This window comes from Schistocerca serialis, chromosome 8 (genome assembly GCF_023864345.2).
Source record: "Schistocerca serialis cubense isolate TAMUIC-IGC-003099 chromosome 8, iqSchSeri2.2, whole genome shotgun sequence".
NCBI classification, from domain to species: domain Eukaryota; kingdom Metazoa; phylum Arthropoda; class Insecta; order Orthoptera; family Acrididae; genus Schistocerca; species Schistocerca serialis.
In genome coordinates, this window is record NC_064645.1 from 599044794 (window position 1) to 599065709 (window position 20916).

The 20916-nt window shown below is 40.2% G+C and overlaps 1 protein-coding gene across 1 annotated transcript in view; it reads right to left on the reverse strand.

Annotated features, from left to right (window-relative positions):
* The window catches only part of LOC126416577 (long-chain fatty acid transport protein 1-like), a 322517-nt gene that overhangs the window by 35232 nt on the left and 266369 nt on the right, over positions 1–20916 (reverse strand). Inside the window, exons 6-8 of the mRNA XM_050084327.1 lie at positions 10350–10542; positions 10055–10198; positions 9833–9970 (exon numbers count right to left, since the gene is read on the reverse strand). Coding sequence (XP_049940284.1) covers positions 9833–9970; positions 10055–10198; positions 10350–10542 — 475 coding nt within the window. The remainder of the gene's footprint in view (positions 1–9832; positions 9971–10054; positions 10199–10349; positions 10543–20916) is intronic.

Consider the following 20916-nt stretch of genomic DNA (forward strand, 5'->3'; position numbering starts at 1 on the left):
TGTAGGTGGGCACCAAAACATATTTTCATGTTATGAGCAAAATAATGAACTTTCAAGAGGAGATCCTGCCACAGCAAAAAAACTCTTCTCTGTAATAATGGCCACCCCAATTTGCATATCATATCCATGGCACTCTCCCCTCTATGTTGCAATAATACAAAACAAGCTGCCCTTCTTTGAACTTTATTGATGTCCTCCATCAATCCCATCTGATGCAGATCCCACATCACACAGCAATACCCTGGCAGAGGATGAACTAGCATAGATAGACAGTCTCTTTAGTAGACCTATTGCGTTTTCTAAGTGTTATGCCAATAAATCAGTCTTTGGTTTGTTTTCCCCATAACATTATACACATGATTGTTCCAAATCAAGTTATTCGTAATTTTAATCCCCAAGTATTTAGTTGAATTTACAGCCTTTAGATTTATGTGATTTATTATGTTACAGGAATTTAATGGATTCCTTTTAGTACTCATGTGGATGACTTCAAATTTTTCATTATTTAGAGTCAATTGCCACTTTCGCACCACACAGATATCTCGTTTAAATGATTTTGCAAATGGTTTTGATCATCTTTGCAAGATGGTAAATGACAGCACCATGTGCAAATAATCTAAGAGGGCAGCTCATGTTGCCTCCTAAATCATTTACGTAGATCTGGAACAGCAGAGAATCTATAACACTGCCTTGGGGAACACCAGATATCACTTCTGCTTTACTTGGTGACTTTCCATCAATTACTATGAACTGTGACCTTTCTGACAGGAAATCACAAATCCAGTCACACAACTTAGATACTAGTCTTTAGCACACAATTTAATTAGAAATTGCTTGTGAGGACCAGTCTCAAAAGCCTTTTGAAAATCTAAAAAAATGGGATCAATTTGATATCCCCTGTTGATAGCACTCATTACTTTGTGCAAATAAAGAGCTAGTTGTTTTCACAAGAATGGTATTTTTTGAATCCATGTTGGCTATTTGTCAACAAATCGTTTTCTTTGAGGTAATTCATAATGTTTAAATACAGTACATGTTAAAAAATCCTACTGAAGATCATCGTTAGTGACATGGGTCTGTGATTCAGCAGATCATTTATGTTTCCTTTCTTGGTTACTGGTGTGATTTGTGCTACTTTCCAGTCTTTAGGTATGGATCTTTTGATGAGGGAGCATTTGTATATGATTGCTAATTATGGAGCTATTGTATCTGCATATTTTGAAAGGAACCTGACTGGTATAAACTTGGACTGGAGGACTTGCCTTTATTAGGTGATTTAAGCTGTGTCACTACAAGGGTTGAATGAAAAGTAAAGCCTCCACCTTCGTTAATTGTGTTTGGATGGGAATATTTTAATGAATCAAACGCAGAAATAGAATGTGATCTTTAATTACCAATATCCACTTTTCAGCACAATCACCAGCCACTTGGATACATTTCTGCCAATGATGAACAAGTTTTCTGAAGCCGTTACGGAAGAAGTTGACACTCTGTTTCCGCAACCACAGTCTCACAGTTCTCTCAACATCTTCATCAGAAGCATAATGATGTCCTTGCAGATCATCTTTCATTATCGTGAACAAATGGAAGTCAGACAGTGCTAAATCTGGACTGTATGGAGGATGCTGTATGGTGGTGAGATTCAGTCTCTGAAATTCTGCTGTGGTGGCATATGGAGCGTGTGGTTTGGCATTGTCATGCAGCAGTAAAACATTTCCCTTTTCCTTTCAGACCCTTGTTAGCCGTTGTGTCAGAGATCGCACCGTTGTAATGTAACAACACTCTGAATTTATTGTTGTTCCATGATCAAGGAAACATTTTGCTTGTGGAACTCGGTGGTTGCTCTCACAGGATGTCCAACTCTTTGTTTGTCACACAGGTCAGATGCTGCCATCTCAACATCTTTAAACTTACTAACCCAATGACACACAGTACTCACTTCAACACAATCACCATAAACTGCTTTCATTCTCTGATGAATCTCCTATAGGGTGACACCTTCTGCCGTCAAGAATTCAATGACTGCACGTTGCTTAAATTGCATTGACCGACCGTCTGTGCAGGGTTCCATACTTTACACTGCTTTACACGGTAAAAACACAACCATTCAATGCTAAGGCTTCCCGCCAACTCTAGCTGTAGAGAAGAGGCTATGGAAGAAGCTAGTACCTGCTGCATACCAATGCTGCCAACTGTTGAAGAGTTATGAAGGTGGAGGCATTACTTTTCAGTGAACTCTTGTACTACTAAGTCACTCAGTTTGGTAATTGTTCTTGGTTTGAATTCTGGAATATTTACGAGGCCTGCTCAAAAAATTCTGGAACTTTGTCCACAAAATATTTCTGTGCTGTACCTTTTACTTATTGTACATTGTCTCCTTTGAAATATCCTCCTCCTCAATTGATATACTGCTCCCAACACCATTTACACTTCCAGAAATAGTCTTGGCACACCTCTTGCTAGATCGCACTAAGCACCAACTGTGAATTTTCTTTCATCTCTTCTATGTTGCAAATCTTTATCCTTTCAATGGGGTTTTCAACTTTGGAAATAAAAAAAAGTCCTCAGGGGCCAGGTCTGGAGAGTATGGAGGATAAGGCAGTACAGTGATTTCGTTTTTGTGCAATAGCCACGCACCAACAGGGATGAATGTGCAGGTTTGTTATCATGATGCAAGAGCCATGAATTGTCTCGCCACATTTCAGGCTGTTTCCTTCTCACACTTTCTCGCAGGCATCACAACACGTCCCTCTAGTACCATCGATCAGCAGTTTGCCCGTGTGGCATGAATTCATGATGCACCAATCCTTCAAAGTAAAAGAAAATTATCAGCATGGCTTTGCCATTTTATGTGACCTGACAAGCTTTTTTGGTCTTTGAGAACCTTTCCCAACCTGTTGTGAAGATTTGACCTTGGTCTCAACATCCTTACCACAGACCCACATCTCATCACCAGTTATGATTCTCTTAAGGAACACCTCTTCCTCAATTGTGCAACCCAAAAGCTCTTAACACATTGCAAGGTGAAGTCTTTCTTGTCCTGACTCATGAGCCATGGGACGAACTAGTGGTAACATGATGCGTTGCAAAATGTCGTGTCAGGATTTCATGACATGATCAAATTGTAATAATAAATTCTTCTGGAATTTCTTGGGCAGTCAGTCTTAGATTAGCACATGCAATTTCGTTGATGTTCCTGACTTGAGTGTCATCAGCAGATATCAAAGGGCATCCTGAACAAGGTTCATATTCAACTTCCATCTGGCCATTTTGAAACTCCATGAACCATTCATAACACCAAGTATGGCTTAAGCACTCATTACCATAGGTTCTCTACATCATTTGTTGTGTCTTTGTGAAGGTTTAATGCAAAATTTAATGCAGATGCGTTGCTCCTCTAACTCGTGCCATCTCAAAATTCGCAAACTGTGCAATACAATGTCCTACTCAATACGGCACTGAACAATAACTAACAGACATACAATAATGAAACTTTTGGCAGTTAAACATTAAACACAGGCATGTGCAGGGATGCCAACCACATTTTGCTCCAACACACCAGCGGTGCGAAACTACAAATGTTTTGGGTTTTTTTGAACAGACCTCATACTTCATCTTCTTTGGTGAAGTAATTTCAGAAAACTGTGTTTAGTAACTCTGCTTTAGTTGTACTGCCATCAGTAACATCACCATTGTTATTGTGCAGTGGAGGTATTTGCTGCATCTTGCCATTGGCGTACTTTACGTAAGGTCAGAATCTCTTTGGGTTTTCTGCCAGATTTTGAGACAGAGTTGCATTGAAGAAACTATTCAAACATCTTACATTGAAGTTTGCGCTACATTTTGAGCTTCTGTAAAACTTCACCAATCATGGGGATTTTACATTCTTTTAAATTTGGCATGCTTTTTTTATCGCTTCTGCAACAGTGTTCTGATGTTTTTTGTGTATCATGTGGGATCAGTACCACCTCCTATTAAGTTATTTGGTATATTTATTTTTCAAATGTCATAGATACTATTTTTTTGAATCCAAACCACATCTGTCCTCAGCTTACATGGACAGACTGGACAGACTGTCTCTTAGGAAGGCACCAAGCTAATTTCTATCTACTTTTTTAAATTGATGTAGTTTGCATTTATTTATTGTCTCACTACAACAACTTTGTGATGACTAATCCCTGCCTCCATCATGATACTTCCTATTTGCTTAGTATCATTTGTTACTAAAAGGTCAAGTATGCTTTCACAACAATTCACACATCGAGTGGGCTGCTGAACTAATTGTTCAAAATAATTTTCTGAGAAAGCAGTCAGTATGATCTCGGATGACATTTTATGCTACCACTAACTTTAAACATGTACTTTCACCAACATATCAAGGGTAGACTGGAGTCACCACCAACTATAATTGTATGGTTGGGATACCTATTTGAAATGTGACTCAAGTTTTGTTTGAACTGTTCAGGAACTGTATCATCTGAGTTGCAGGGATTGGTAAAAGGAACCAATTATTAATTTATTTCAGTTGTTAACCGTAACCTCTACCCATATTAGCCCACATGAACTGTCTACTTCAAATTCACTACAGGGTAAACTACTTCTGAAAGCAATAAAAATTCCACTGCCAACTGTATTTAATCTATCCTTTCTGAACATGGTGAGGGCCTTTGTAAAATTTTTGGTTGAACTTCTTTCCAGCTTCAGCAAGCTTTCCACAACTATAACCATTTGAGCTTCAGTGCTTTCTATTAGCGCTTGGAGCTCTGGTTCTTTCTAAACGCAGAGATGACAATTTACAAATACAGTATCAATTGTTGCTAGATCTACCGTCATCCTCTGTTGGCCCTGCACCCTTTCAGACTGACACCCTTTCTGTAGTTTCCTGAGATTCTCTAACCTAAAAATTGCCCAGTCCCATCAACATAGAGCCCGTTACATGTGTAGCCATTTCTGTGTGTATGGACCCCTGACCCGGAAACTCAACATTCGTGGGTCGTCTACAAAGTAAGTTCCATTTCTATTTCTATCTGTGGCAGCACTACGATCGCAGTTCTGGGCATGCGCGGCAGTTACTCTGACTCAAGGAGAAGACATGTATGTCATTTTCAGATTTCTGCTGCCCACGTGTGCTTTGTAGTACTTCTTTATAATGTAGTACTTTCTTTATAATTTCAGCTGTAATTGAAAATGCCGTGTGTGAAATCAGATCCGTGATTTGTTTTCTAAATGCAAGGAAAGTTAAATCAAATGAAATTCATTGACAAATCTGCAAGGTTTACGGACAAAATGCTATGAGTGATTCAACGGTTAGAACATGGGTCAGACTGTTCAATGAAGGACGTGATCAAGTGCACGATGAAGAACGAAGTGGATGCCCATCTGTGGTTACTGATGAACTGGTTCACACAACTGAAGAGAAGATTAAGCACAGCCATAAGTTTACACTTAGTACCCTTGCTATGGAAGTTCCGCCAATCTCAAGATCGCTAATTCGTGAAATTGTTACTGAAAAAATGAAATTTCAAAAAGTTTTCTCATGTTGGGTCCCCAAAATTCTTACTGAACAACACAAAAACAACAGATGGGCACTGCACTTCAATTTTTGACACACTCCAATGAAGAAGGTGATGGTTTTCTTTCTCGGATAGTCATGGGGGATGAAACTTGGGTATTGCACAACACCCCTGAAACAAAACGCCAATCAATGGAATGGAGCCACACTTCATCCCCAATGAAGGTTAAGCCTGAGCAAATCTTGACACCTCGAAAAGTCATGTGCACCATTTTTTGGGACAGAAAAGGCATTTGCTGATTGATATCTTACCATGAGGCCAAACAATCAATGCACATGGTTACTGCGAGACCATTAAGAAATCCCGCCACAAAATACAGAACAAGCGCCGAGGATTACTGTCAAAAGGTGTTGTTTTTTTCCACACAAGGAGAATGTGACCAAATGACACTTATGGGAATTTCACTGGGATGCATTTGATTATCCCCCATACAGCCCGGACCTTGCTCCTAGCAACTTTCATCTCTTCTTACACCTAAAATCTGTCCTTGGTGGACAACACTTCAATGAGGATGACAAGCTGAAAGAACATGTTACCACATGGTTGAATACACAGGTGGCAACCTTCTATGAAGAAGGCATAAAAAAACTTGTGCCACACTGTGACAAGTGCCTACAAAATTTTGGAAGCTTTGCAGAAAAGTAGTTTTAACAGGTGTAGATTTTTGTAGAATAAATATATATATTTTTTCTGCACACGTTTGTTTTATATAACCAAACAGAACTTACTTTGTAGTCATAACTCATAAAATGGCACAAGTCAAGGCATCTGCAATCTAAATGGTTGCAAAACCACCTTAGCATCTGATTCAGACCCTCCACTTGGCTCTGTACCAGAGGATCACAGTTAGTTCTATCAATGATGCTAGAAATGGTGATCTCTACTTGTAATGAAGCAGTTGTGTTCTTTTCCCCTGTTATGTTTTCTTCCCACCAAAATTTTTATTTAATTTTTCTGCAAATATCTTCGAGATTATCATTTATACGACAAAGTGTACCGTACTAGAAATCTTGAATGAGAACTCAGGGTTAGCCAACTTGACTTTATTATCCAGTACAATTCATTTAGTTAATTAGAAGCCATTGGTGTAATTAATTTACCTAAAACTGTGCCAATTGCAAGACACCTGTAATACAAAACTTCATTATCATTGTTCAGTCGTATACTTATATCCAGTTACTAACTTCTGGGTAGAGTAGAGGAAAAACATGGAAAAATAATTATAGCTAAATAATTATAGCTAATGCTCAAAATATGTTAGCAGGTTTTGCTTTCATTTAGTTTCAGAGTAATTAGCATTTATAGTCAAAACATTGATACTGAAATACACTTGTATCCAAAATTAAAACAACAAACAGCAGTTTCACTCTCCTGTGCCTAATTTATGATATAATCAAATAAACTGTCAACAGATGTCCATACGATTGTGTTCTGCACGGAAGACGGCATTCTGGTCAACGAAAAACTACGCCAGAGAGGATGTCAGGGCACCTATCAAATGGAATAGTGTTTGTCGGGTAGCCCCACATCCAGAAGCATTGTATACAGAGTAACAGACATTGCAGTATGGCACAGAGAATATGCCTACCAGACTCTGCCGTGCTGGACCATAGGAAGAATGGAAGCAGAACATTTACAAACTGACTTAGCCTGATGGCTTAATGTGAATCATTCTGTTATTTCTCAAATGCGACGACAGTTTATAGAAACTTAAACTGTAGCCTGAAGACTCGGGTAGGGCCGACCACGTGTGACATCAAAAGAGAGAACTGTTATTTGGCTCTAGGGGCACAACGGTACCGCCTTAGTACTGCACGACCTTGCAGCATCCACTGGATGTGTTACATCAAGGCAAACCATGTGCAAAAGGCTTCAGCAGGGTGGCCTTTACTGCTGTATGTGTACCTACGATGCGTCTTCACAGAAGGGAACGTTTAGAGTGGAGTCGTCAACATGCCACCTGGATGGTCAAACAGGGGGCCAATATGTTTTTCACAGGTGAGCCACGATTTGGTCTGGAGAGCATTTCTTGATGGATTCACATCTGGAGGGAATGTGGAACAGGGACCCAAACATTGTGGAAAGAGACCGATATTGAGAAGGACCTCTAATGGTGTGGGCAAGGACTGTGTTGACCACTCACAGAGCTCTTCAGGAAATTTTACGGGTGAATCAGCCAGGTTTAACTGCTGTCAGGTATCGTAATGAGATCTTTAGACATCATGAGCTGTTGCTGTGAGTTGCTGTTGACCCTGACTTTGTAATGATAGATGATAATGCTTGACCTCCTAAACCACAGTTGGCTGACGTTTCCTAGGAAACAGAAGATACTGCACACATGGCATGGTCTGCTTGGACTCCCTATTTGAATCCCACAGAGTATGTCTGAGATGTACTAGGGAGACTGGTTGCATCATGTCAGAATCCACCAACCACTCTCCAAGACTAGTGCAAATGTGTGTGCAAATCCGTTAAGTTGGAAAAAATGAAGAACCTTTATTGTCTACATTATGCATGTTGCAATTGTTTATGTTCTGTATTCTTTACATTGTTTCTAATTTATTGCCACCTGTTTATGCTGTTTTGTGGCAAAATACCTGTAACCTTGCAAAGTTTCTGCTTGTTGATTTAATTTTGGACATCAGCATAAAATACCCTATTTTGGCAAATACGACAGCAGAATTTAATAGAAATTGTTGTTTTACCTAAAAGTCCACATTTAGAAGAATCTTCCCTTACTATTCATTTTCTCAGGAGCGTAAAACTTTAATTGTAATTAGTAAAAAGACAGCAACAACAACAGATGGAAGTAGTCTTATAAGAGAGAGGCACCTGGAAGCCATTTTAGTTAGTCTGTGGCAGGTTATGAAATGAACAATATCTGTATCTAAAAATGTACTGCAGATGAATTAGCACAAATTACAACTCATACAATGTGCAAAGTTTCATCTAAATTTTGCATAAGGAGATCTTTCTATAATTCAGTGACCATTTCTCAGTGATTGAATGTGAGCTTGCGATTAATCTTAGGAACTGTATCAAACTTCAATAATGCATTCTGAAAACTATGACAATAGTACCGAACATTGGACTGTGTTATTCCTAAATGCTATTTACTGTGTACTCCATTTTTTTTCATTCTGATATGACTATGTATTTGGACAGACAGCGTAGTTAGGGAATGTGTTAATGATTTCCTTGCCTTGCATAAACTTTAGAGTTTCCTTAGTTTAAGTTGCTGCACTCAACAGTCTCTTTATAGGACACCAGTTAAGTTTAGTGTGTGGTCAGCTGTTTACTGTGCATAAATTATAATCAATGAGACTCGATCTAGCGATAAACTATAGGTTATTCAACAACAAAGTGCAACAAGTATTTGGACTGAAAATCTGGTGTGGACCATATCATTTAAAATAGCCTAACATACTTTAGACAATCACTTTTTAGCTAGATCTGACATAGACACAGGTACCAAGGGCATGTTTGCACAGGTAAATACAGCTAAGCTTGCACAGGTAAATACAACTAAGCTTCTTGCTTTCATCTTGCAAGCAAGACTCGCAGTCTTTACAACTGTCTGAAACCAGAGCAGATGTCTTACAATCCAAAGTGACACGCATTGTTAGTATCAATAAGAGCTACCACCTGCAGCTGGCTGCACCCTGTGCTCTTCATGGCATCTGGAAGCACCTTTCCACACCTGGAATGACTCCTCCTGGTATACACACACAATGCACACTAGATTCCTTCCCCTCCTTGGCAGCTATATCCCTGAGGGGTCCACTAGGTCCATAATATTGGAGCTCCAACCACCAGTAATACAACCCTCTGCGAATGCCCAGAACTAACAGGCCATTAGGGTTCTTATGGAAGAGGGCGAGTGATTACATTTGGCTCTGGGTATTTCTCAGGCACTGACAGCATCCAAAACTTGTTCGTCATCCCCTCTAAATGATTCAAAACTGTCATGGTTACACTCATCCAGTACATAAAAAATGATGCTACGATACTGAGATTAGTGGCAAGAGGATTCTGTAATTTGCTTTTCTCTTTTTAATGTGTAACCTGACTTGTTCTGCACCCTCAAGGTTCTCTTTCTTGATGGAATCTACAGAATACAATGAATGAGTGACTGAATGAATTTGTTTCACTTTATTGTGTCTGAATGGAGAAATATTATCTGTCATTGTTCTTATAAGACTTTATTTCCACTCAAAACTACTACTACTTTTTAAAAATGACAGTAAAGTGATAATTACCTGTATTGAAAGCCTGGTCACCCATAGAAAACACATTTCTCAGTATCTTTTTCTCTGAAGCTTTTTTATCTGCATATCCATTAAATTTGCTTACAGCTTTTTTGGGATCAATTTTCCCAATACACAATCCTGGTTCCCCTGAAAATATTACATACTTCAGTAAGCAAGACGATTAGGTGTACAGGATTTCCAAGACAAGATTATTTAACAGTATCACTGTACCAGGATTACATCGAATGCAGAAACCATTAGCATCTCTAATAGGTTCTCCAGTTTCTTCATCAACTTTAATCAAAATAACAGGATAGACTGCAGTTGCATATCGAGGAACAAAGCCAACAGCACCAACTGTTCCATCTACGTTGACTGAAAAATCACAACAAAAAATGTGGTAAATTGGTAGGATGAATATAACAAACTTTTATGAAACTTTTAGCATTTAGATATATTCAAAGAGCCATGCGAAGGTATAAACAATACTTTATGAAACAGCAAATGAATTGCTAATAATATTCACCAATGTTTGAGTTCCCCTCTGTTGCACCATAAAATTCTCCAATCTTTTTAATTCCAAATCTCTTAGTGAATTCTCTCCATATCTGTGGGCGAAGACCATTTCCAAACATCAAGCGAACCTTGTGTTGAGTATCTTCAGGCTTCGGTGGTACAGACAATAGGTAACGACACATCTCCCCTATGTACTGAGCTACCTAAAAATTGTGAAATATAAAATGGAAAAAGAAGAATTGATTTATTGTATTTATGGAAACTAAATTTCTTGTTATAAAAAGATGCTTCATATTAATTTAAAATTTTTATAATTGCTTAAGTTTTGTTATTTTACAACTAGCTGCAATATTAACAGTCACTAAATCATTTAAAAATGACAATGCAATTAAACAGCTTTTTCTCAGAGAGAAAGGAGACATCGGCATTTACAAGGCCCTATTAATGTTAGGTTTATACTAATACTGCAATGAGCAAAAAAAATTTAAAAAGTTACTGAGAACTTGTGAAGTTAAAAAAAATCAATCAGATATGCAGAATGAATGTTCTATGAATTTCGAGTGTGTTATGAAAGGTATGCTTTTTGGCATTTACATATGGGAAAGACTATGAACTTGTGATATTTGACTGATTTTTTTCTCTTGGTGGTAACTGTACACTGGTACTTTGGTAACAGTTAGTATTTGTAGCCCTCTGTCCATGATCTTCTAAGCTTCTTTTAGCAGGAAAGACAAACCAATCCCCCTCAGCAGCCGGGGACTGTGGTCATGTGTGTGTGAGTTGTGTCTGAGTGAGTGTGTGTGTATATGTTGTCTATTTCTACCAAAGGCCTTGTTGGCCAAAAGCTCACTTTCTGACAGTCTTTTTGTTGTGCCTATCTGTGACTCAGCATCTCTGCGATATGGTGAGTAGCAACCATCCTTTTCATAATATTGTTATACCTATATGTATGTTGTTTTTAAGATGAGGATGTCAGTCCCAAAGGTATTTTAAAGCATCCTCCCAGGAAAGAATCCATGTATCACTTCCTGTTTGTATCTAGTGTAACTGCATGCTCATATAATTTTTCAGGATGTTCGCGGATTTTGTATATGAGTTACCTGTAACTCAATTAAATTGGCCTGATCCCACTATCAAATGAGCACATTATAAAAATGATAACAAAAATACAAGCCTGGAAAATATAATAAATAGCATGATCAGTTTTTCATATAGCACATCTGTCCTGGAGTTTGGCATCTCTGATCACCATGCAATGCAGCTTCAGTTTCATTCAAATGATAGCACTCCCCTCACACCCACCCCAAACTGGCAAGAAAAGGAACAGTGTGTATGTAAAACATATGATGATAAATCAGTAGCCTTAAGAGCGCATTACAATTCACCTTGTAGTTCATCAAAAAATGTGTCGCTTATCATTTTACCAATGATTTGTATTACTGCTTTGATGTGGCTACGAAAGTCAAAACTACAAATCATACAAATGAGACTATCTGATTAGGAGAAGTTACTTTATAATAATTTGGAACTATAGAAGACAATAATCCCAAACTTAAAGCTGCCTTCAGCAGTTACAATGAGTGTGATAATAGTTTGTTAACTGAAACTGGAAGCAATTATAATAATAGTGAGCTCCAAAATGCAAGTAACTTGACTGCTGACATATGGGATGTAATTACTAGTTTTAGAGTAACAAGTGACAAATGTTATGGTGACCTTAACATTAAGCATACATGTACCTTCTTTCCACTGACAGCAGAGAAATAACCAGTAGCATTTGTTCACTAAAACAGTAACCTCTGCAGGAAGTGAAAATAAACATTAACATTTTAGGAATCTCTAAGAAGCATTGTGAACCTCTGTCTGCAGCAGTTGACAGTGTAATTTAAACTATTACCTTTCCAGAAAGACTGAAACTCAATTATTCCTAGCTTTTAAGAAAGGTGACAAACAGAAAAGAAAATTTATCAAATGAATTAAATTCGCTAAAAGTTTTAGGTCAATCTCTGTTTCGCTGGTCTTCTCTAACATATTGGGGAAGGTAATCTAAAATAGAACCATAACTTTTCTGGACAAAAGCAATTTAGTTCTGAGAAACAAACTGGTTTCTTACAAAATGAACTCACCAGGGTGGCAGCTGCTCAGTTTCTTGATGAAATGATTAGCGGTAGAGAAACAAAGAAACATGCAGCTGCATTTAAAAATGCTTTTGACTCTGTTAATGTTATTGTGCTATTAGATAAATTATTAGATGCTGTAATTACTTGTTAAAACATTTTATAGTTCCAAAAATAGCAATCATGTATACAAAATGTTTGTCCAGAAAGTAATGTTACCCTTCTATTCTGATGCTCCTATTGATCAGACTAAGATGTACTCATCCAGGCTCATTTGTGGAAGCTGTTGGCTCCTCAGTACAACCAATTTTAGTTCCCTCTGAGATCCTGGAGAGGCAGAATATGTCCCTATATTAACCTCTGTTTGGTTGCCTGGTTACAGCCACGATGGAGAGTTCACTTGAACAACAATACGCACTCAAATTCTGCATGGAACTTGGCAAGACCACAGTTGAAACATATCCAATGATCGAACAGGCATTTGGGGGTGAATGTTTGTCAAACCAACTGCTGTTTCAGTGGCACAGTGCGTTTTTGTAAAGCGGGATTAAGTCGATGATGAAACTCACTCTGAACAACCTACAATGTTGAAAGGTGAAGATTGTGTGACATGCAAACTTTTGATCAGAGGCCATAGAATGAGTGTTCATCTTACAGCTCGGACTCTGGATGTCCAAAACCATTGTCCATTAAACTGTAACTGAAGAATATCGGATGAAGAAAGTGACTGCAAAACTAGTCCTGAAAATTTTTACCCATGACCTCGAGTCCAAACAATTGCTCATTTGTGAAGAACTTCTGGAATTATGCAGAAATGATACAACTTTTCTGGACAATGTCATTTTAATGAGTGGGTTGGTCGGGCACTATGGCAGATGGTGCAACAGGGTAGAACAAGGTCAGGATGCTTGTAATCTGCCACAAAGATTGAGGGTAGCAGTTGTGTGGTGAGATGGTGCCTGACAGAGGTGCTGACCCAACAAGATGGGGCATTGCACAAACCGCACCAAGTATAGGGCACTAATAGTCCTGGGTGAGCCTGATCAATGCGTGTACTACCACACTGGAAGCCCCATGAAGACAAGGCAGATCATGACAGCAGAGTCTGCCCAGAGCAAAGACAGTCAGCAAGAAGCTTGTCCACACAACTGATGACTGTTGAACAGCTGCATGGCCCTGGATGGTCCAGGGTGGAAGGCAGCAGCAGATGGCGTAAGCCCAACAGGTGGCCCGCCTTGCTGGAGAGCACCAAGTCCACAGCAATGGATATGGCACAAACAGCAGTATCACAGCTAGCAGCAGCTACATCCAGAAAGAGAGACTTGTAGAACAATGGAGACTCATAAATTGGTAGAAACGAAGATTGGAACCATCATAGGATCCTCCTTATAGCTGGTTGCAGCAGATGGAAATACCTCTAATTGAAAATAAGGAATATTTATACATGCTTGGGCCATTACTAGTTTTGTTATGGTATTGGTTTCTTCCACACTAGTCACAACAGAACCATGGACTGAGTGTGAAGCAACCAGGCCACCTGCACCATGGTGGCTCTGCCTGTCTGCTGTGTTGATACTTCTGCACCTCTGGTCACTGTGTTCGGTGACAGTGTGAAATAACCACCTTGGCATCACAACCGTAGTACTTGCCACAGCAAGCAGCCATGGTATAATTTGCTCGGCTGGCTCGACTTGAGCTATTTATCTGGTTCTTGTAGTAGCCAAGGAAGACTTTTCGGTTTCCCTCGGCTGTGCCAAGTGAGTTATATGCAGCACAACATGCCTCCCTTATTTAGAAAATCTACCCTGACTTTTGTTCTTGGTTTCTCTGCAACATCTCAACATACATTTACAAGTTGACAATTATATGCAATATACTTATCTTCCCTCTCACACTAGCTCACTTAAATTACAAGATTCATTGGCTATGTTCTTAAATCTAAACATCATCTTCCACGCCCATTCCACTGGACTCTCTGGCTTTCTTAAAGGAACTTGAGTCCACCAAATCATAACTTATTTACTAGTACAATGACATTATTAAATTCAGTCATCTTGACAAACTGAAAACATTCTACAATACACAAACTTGTATAAGCCTTTACATTTCACACTTCTCTTTGTTTCTCAAGTATTTCTCTATCCTATCCTTACTTACTAATCACCATTTGCTACAGGTTACTCAATCACCTACTCTCATTTTCACATACAGCAATGATTCTACTGAACTGCTACTTACAGCTAATAAAGTAGGATTACAAATGCTTCCTTCCCAGTCATTCCTTTAACAAGTCCTTCTTCAGCAGTTCGTTTCACTCAGTTGTTTCTGATATCCAGCATGTTTATTCATTTATCAGGAGGTCTGTTAAAGAGTTCCCTTTCTGTTTTTCAGAACACATGTCCTTAAAACTATGCTTAGACAAAAACTGCATATGGTACTACCACTTTTAATATACTGGTTGGTAGTTCCATGGTTCCCCTTACTTTATTAATAATTGTAGACTGACTAGATCTTGTAATGCTATTCTTTCTTGTACTTTTTCCCATCAAAGCCAACTTCCTTTTATCACGTGAATTGAATCTTAACGATGCTATACACAATTTATTTGGCTCTATTTCCATTCTTGCAATAATGAATCATTTGCAACTTTCTCCTTCAGCCAAAAAAACGTCTTCCCAAGTTCAACTGTGTGCTCAAGAAAAACTACACGAAGTTTTTTTCTTACCTTCCGTACCAATAACACTGCAAGTGTCATCAACTTTATTCTGATCCTGAGGTACACATTCCTGAAATGATTCAGTCCCAGCCCTCCCTTCAGGGGCGGTGATGCCATCACCAACAGCAATGAATCAGCTTTCTTCTCCCCCTGTGGATCCCTTGTAGTATCTACAATAAAATTACTATCTGCAGTGGCACTCTGCATGACACAAAAATCAATGGCATATGTGCTTCCCTGTACGCCTGTCTCAGGCTCCGTGGCCTGTAAACAACAATCATTATCACCCAATGGCGTAGACACTACTCCACCTACATCAACATCACCCATGTTGCTACTCACACTCTCAATACAGAACACTTCAATACAGAACATATTTACTTCATCTGGCACTACAGATACTTCAGACTCCACATGAAATGTGATCTGCTAATTCTACACTACTCTCCTTTAACTTTCACAATGCCACTACTTTGCACATGAAGTAAACTCACACTAACTTCCATAACATTAGCACTCTCTTTTAATCTCTTAAGAGTCTCATTACAATCAATTGTTAAATCCTTCCACCAATCACCTCACCTTTCCTCATTCCTCAAAATGTTTAGAGGTTTAACTACATCTGCGATAGCTGGATGTATTGTGGATGCAGAAAATCTAAATGTAGACCTGTTCCTTAAAATCCTAGAATTCTTTACTGCTGGAGGAGCAATCACCACTTTCTTCCAACCAAGCATCCCATTCTTTCTGCCTCTGCACAGATTTTGCATGAGTAATTGGACTAAACCAATCCCATTTGCGTCCCCTCTTAACTTTTTCTTTCTCTGCTAAAGATGCTTGGTCTGCTTTCACAGCCTGTACTTGCTTAGACGTATCCACAATCCTTGCTAACAACTTGGCCCTTCGAGCTGTCAAGATTTGCAATATTTAATACAGGGCAGGCCACTGTGTTATTGAAACTGATACGGTTGACCCTCTAACAGTTACACGAAACAACAAGAGAACAAAGTAAAACAATCAAGCAAATACTAAAATATATAACGAGCAAAATACTTATTACAATGTAACATTCCACCTGAATGGCTACTCATGGCTACCACTACCACATACTTAACAAAGTGAGCCATACCCCTTGCTCAAACCAAAGTACATGCTTGTTCCAAATATCACAAACTGACATATAACCTCAGAACACCTCCTGCATTAATTTTCGTCATATTATACATACAACTAGAGTCAAGACACCTGGCAAAACCAACCCATTGGTTTTCCGTGATCCTCGCAGTAATACTACTGCACTCACCATACTGCATGCTGATGAAACTGCAATCTTGTAGTAACTGAGCCACCGTCTCCAGGGACGGCAGCTGGCATATTTCCACAGTCACCAAAACGTAGAGGTGACTGACCCCTCTGACACCACTTATAATGACGAGGTTAGTTGGCCACTTTGGTGGTTGGTAGAACAGGTTAGATCAAAGTCAGGACACTGTTAAGCCACCATAAAGGGTGAGGGTAGAAGTGAAGTGGTGAGTCAGTGCTGAGACGTCAGAAAAACAGCATGGCAAACCACTAATTTGTTACTGAGAGTACATCAGTAGTTGGATCATTGCCTCAGTGAGCTAGTTCCTACCAGTGTCAGTAGTACACATCCAGGCAAGGAAGGCACTGTGATCAGAACACAGTTCATGGCAATGGGCTGGCAGCGAGCAGAAGGGAGGAAGCAGTTACATCAGTGTCAATGACATCGCAAGACTGCAGACCCAGGAGGATGGGAACATTGCCTCAGCTGCATCATGCAAGAACATCGTGGCCACATGCGACAACACTGAAGACCCAATGCAGAAGAGGCAGCTCACAACAAAACAGTTTGCCCAGGGCAGAGGCAGGCTGCAAGAAGTCTGCCTGCACAAGTTATGACAGCTGAACAGCAGTACCGCACTGGACAAGACCCAGGGAAGCCGATGGCAGCTGAAGGAGGCCTTCCCAGTTGGCCCAGCAGTTGGAGAGTTCTAAGTCCACAGCATTAGGCTCGGCAAGAACAGCAGTTCCGAGCTAAATACAGCTAAGAGCAGAGAAAGAGACTTGTAGAACCATGCAGATTCATAGACTGATATAAGGGTGTGATTCTTCAATTTTTCCAGGCGTATTTTATGTCGAAATAAATCTCGGGTGAACAGCCTGGTGTGAGTGCGCATAGGACACAATATTTCAGCAATCAACCATGTTGCCATCATCAGGTACGCTGATGTACTGACCAGTGGTGGGCCGGCCCCAGGTATATATAGGACAATCCCCCTCCTCCCTCAGGTGCTTCCTATGAGTCGGTGCAGTCCACGCCCCGCGCACAGTCTAGGTACAGCGTCCGTTCTCCCCCCGTCTGCGTGCTGCGTCCTAGGTCTTTTTGTTCAGGAGGGTCTGCCGGCACCGCTCTCATTTTCTTCCCTCCTTCCCCGAAGTCGGTACACTCTGGGAAATATCCTTTTCCTTCTTACTCTGGGCGATCGCGGGTTCCCACACCTTGCTAAGGATGTAACCGCTGTCACGATTTAGTTGTGGCTCCCTTACTCTAATCTCTATGGCTTCTTTGATGACAGTCCCATTATTTGGAAGTCTGTGTCAGTACTTTGGTTTGGTCATAATGCAAGCTGTGGAGTTCCAACAGGCAATGCTCAGCGATTGCCGACTTACTGGGCTGTTGCAGCCAAGTGCGCTGTTGATGTTCTCGGTATCGGTCCTAAATGGTACGAATGGTCAGACCTATGTATACACTTCCGCATTGGCAAGGAACCGTATTTACTCGAATCTAAGCTGCACCTGAAAAATGAGACTCGAAATAAAGGGAAAAAAATTTTCCGAATCTAAGCCGCACGTGATATTTGAGACTCGAAATTCAAGGGGAGAGAAAAGTTTTAGGCCGCACCTCCAAATCGAAACAAAGTTGGTCCATTATAATATGAAACACAATTAGGTCGAATGAATGACAATACAGCTACGGTAGTTTGGTTAGAGTCATAAGCTTAGCTGTTAAGCTTTACCAGGTAGCCATTGCTATGTGTCAGGCACTCTGTTGGTATTTATACGGGTACCCTTCCTTTTTCACGTGCTTCGTCTGGTTTGAATCGATTGCTTATTTTGCTTTGATCTGATAAGTGCCGTTTTCTTTGTTATAGGTGTTTACGTCACTCTAAGCTGAAAATGCATTACTGTACTGTGTCATGCATTGTTTGTCGCATTCTGATAGTGCGTGTTTACGGCCTGTCGCCGCTCGTGGCATGGCTTGCCTTTGTGCGCGCTACCGCCGCTTACAATTTAAAAAAAAAGAGAGGAATCGTCTCATTAGCAAAACAATGGCAAGAGACAACTACTTGTTGTTATTTACACTGCTGCTTTCTTTGATAATGATCAACAAGAACCAAATAATACACTGTGTATGATAGAACATGTTCTGAACGAGAGCTAGGCGAAAATTTTTCTCCGTTTGAAAATCTTTGCGGCCGCTTCTTTAGTACATCAAATTCTGCGCAGAAATTAGAGTCATCTTAGATTTAAAAAGCTAGTCAGTTGCCGCGCTTCATTTCTGACTGTATCACTATTCGGCATAAGAATAATACGAATATAAACATGACACGATATGTATATTTTTCCGTGTTCGCTGTTGTCTCACTCTAGTTTCGTAGTTTATTAGGCAGACAACATTTAAATGAGATAGCAGCGAACACAAAAGAATACATGGCAAAATGTTTACATTCATATTATTCTTATGGTGAAGAGAATACTGCATGTGATTCACATTTCATCAGGTTCCTATTAGCAACCATCTCTTCTCACAGGTAGGAAAAAAATCAGAACGTAGAGTTGGCCATATTGACAAACATCCCAAACAGTCTTGCCAGTCCGATTTTTGTAGTACATTGATTTTTTTTTTTTTTTTTTTTTTTTTTTTTTTTTTTTTTTTACTGACGCAGAGGTTTTGGCGCCAGTGTTTATCTTTGTGCCTACAAAGCATGCCTGTGTAGTGCTACATATATTCGACGGCAGAAGTTATTTGTGGTGGCACCTACCAATATTTTTCAGAATTTCCGCTTGCTTTGCACTCGATTCTAAGCCGCAGGCGGTTTTTTTTATTACAAAAACCAGAAAAAAAAGTTCGGCTTAGATTCGAGTAAGTACGGTATCTGATAAACCCCTGATTTATGTAGACCAAGAAGGCTCTTGGTTTTGCTTGAAGGGCGGAAGATGGTTTTCACTTGGTATTTACGTATAATGCGTCCAATTTTTCTGCATAAGGCCCCACAAAATGGAATAATAGCCAAGGCCGCCTCCTCCTGATGTTCATCCTCAGTTTCCGGCGGTGCTGCAGGTGTGGGATGTAGAGCCTTCCGAATTTGCCCTTCCTTGTAACCGTTCCTCCGAAACAAGGTCTTCAGATGGTCCAATTCTTGTTGGAGGCTGTCCCTGTCGGAGATGGTGTGAGCTCTGTGTACAAGAGTTTTGAGCACACCATTCTTTTGTGCCGGGTGGTGGCAGCTATCCGCACGTAGGTACAAATCAGTGTGCGTCTTCCTCCTATACACTCTGTGGCCCAAAGTGCTGTCTGCTTGTCTTCCAATCAAAACATCTAGGAAAGGGAGCATCCCATCCACTTGCATCTCCATGGTGAACTTAATATTCTCGTGTCTGGAGTTGAGATGTGTGAGGAAGCCTGCCAGTTTATCTCTTCCATGTGGCCAGATAATGAAGGTATCATCCATATATCTAAAGAAACAGATGGGTTTTAGATGTGCTGATTCAAGAGCTTCCTCCTCGAAATGTTCCATGTACATATTTGCGACAACGGGTGAGAGTGGACTCCCCATGGCTACTCCTTCTGTCTGCTCATAGTATTCACCATCAAATAAGAAGTAAGTTGATGTCAGAACATGTCTGAAAAGGTTGGTGGGCTCTTCGTCAAATTTCTGGCTGATGAGTTCCAAGGATTCTTGTAACGGAACTTTAGTAAATAGAGATACCACGTCGAAGCTCACCAGTATGTCAGATTCCTTACGCGTAAGGTTGTTGATGCGTCCCAGGAAATCCACGGAGTTACGGATGTGGTGTGTACATCTCCCAACGTAAGGGCTAAGCAGTTGTTTGAGGTGCTTGGTGAGAAGATATGTTGGGGCGCCAATATTGCTGACAATGGGACGAACGGAATCGATTCCTTGTGCACCTTCGGCAGTCCATAAAGTCTAGGAGGAACAGCAGCTCTCGAGCTTAGCTTGTTGGTTATCTCGTCAGGAAAGCCAGAATCCTTGAGAAGCGCCAGAGTCTTCCTCTTGACCCTCTTGGTAGGATCGGTGTCAATCTTGCGGTATGCGCTGTCACCAAGTAGGCCTCGCATCTTCTCAGCATAATCCTGTCAGGATAGGATCACTGTTGCGTTGCCCTTATCTGCAGGTAATATTACTATGTCCAGATCTTCTCTTAGCTCCCATATGGCGGCCCTCTCCCTGTAGGAAATGTTCGGTTTCATCAGCTTTGTTTTGGTTAGAGCTCTGCAGGTTTCGCGATGAACTTCTTCAGCAGCTTCAGGTGGAAGTATAGCAGCTGTTTGTTCCACTGTGCTAATGATGTCAGCAATGGGTACATCTTTAGGAGTCAGAGCGAAATTCAATCCTTTCTTAAGAATCAAAATAGCATCATCATCCAGGCCCTTGTTAGTGATATTGATGATGGTCTTTCCGCTGCCATCAGAAGGTTGT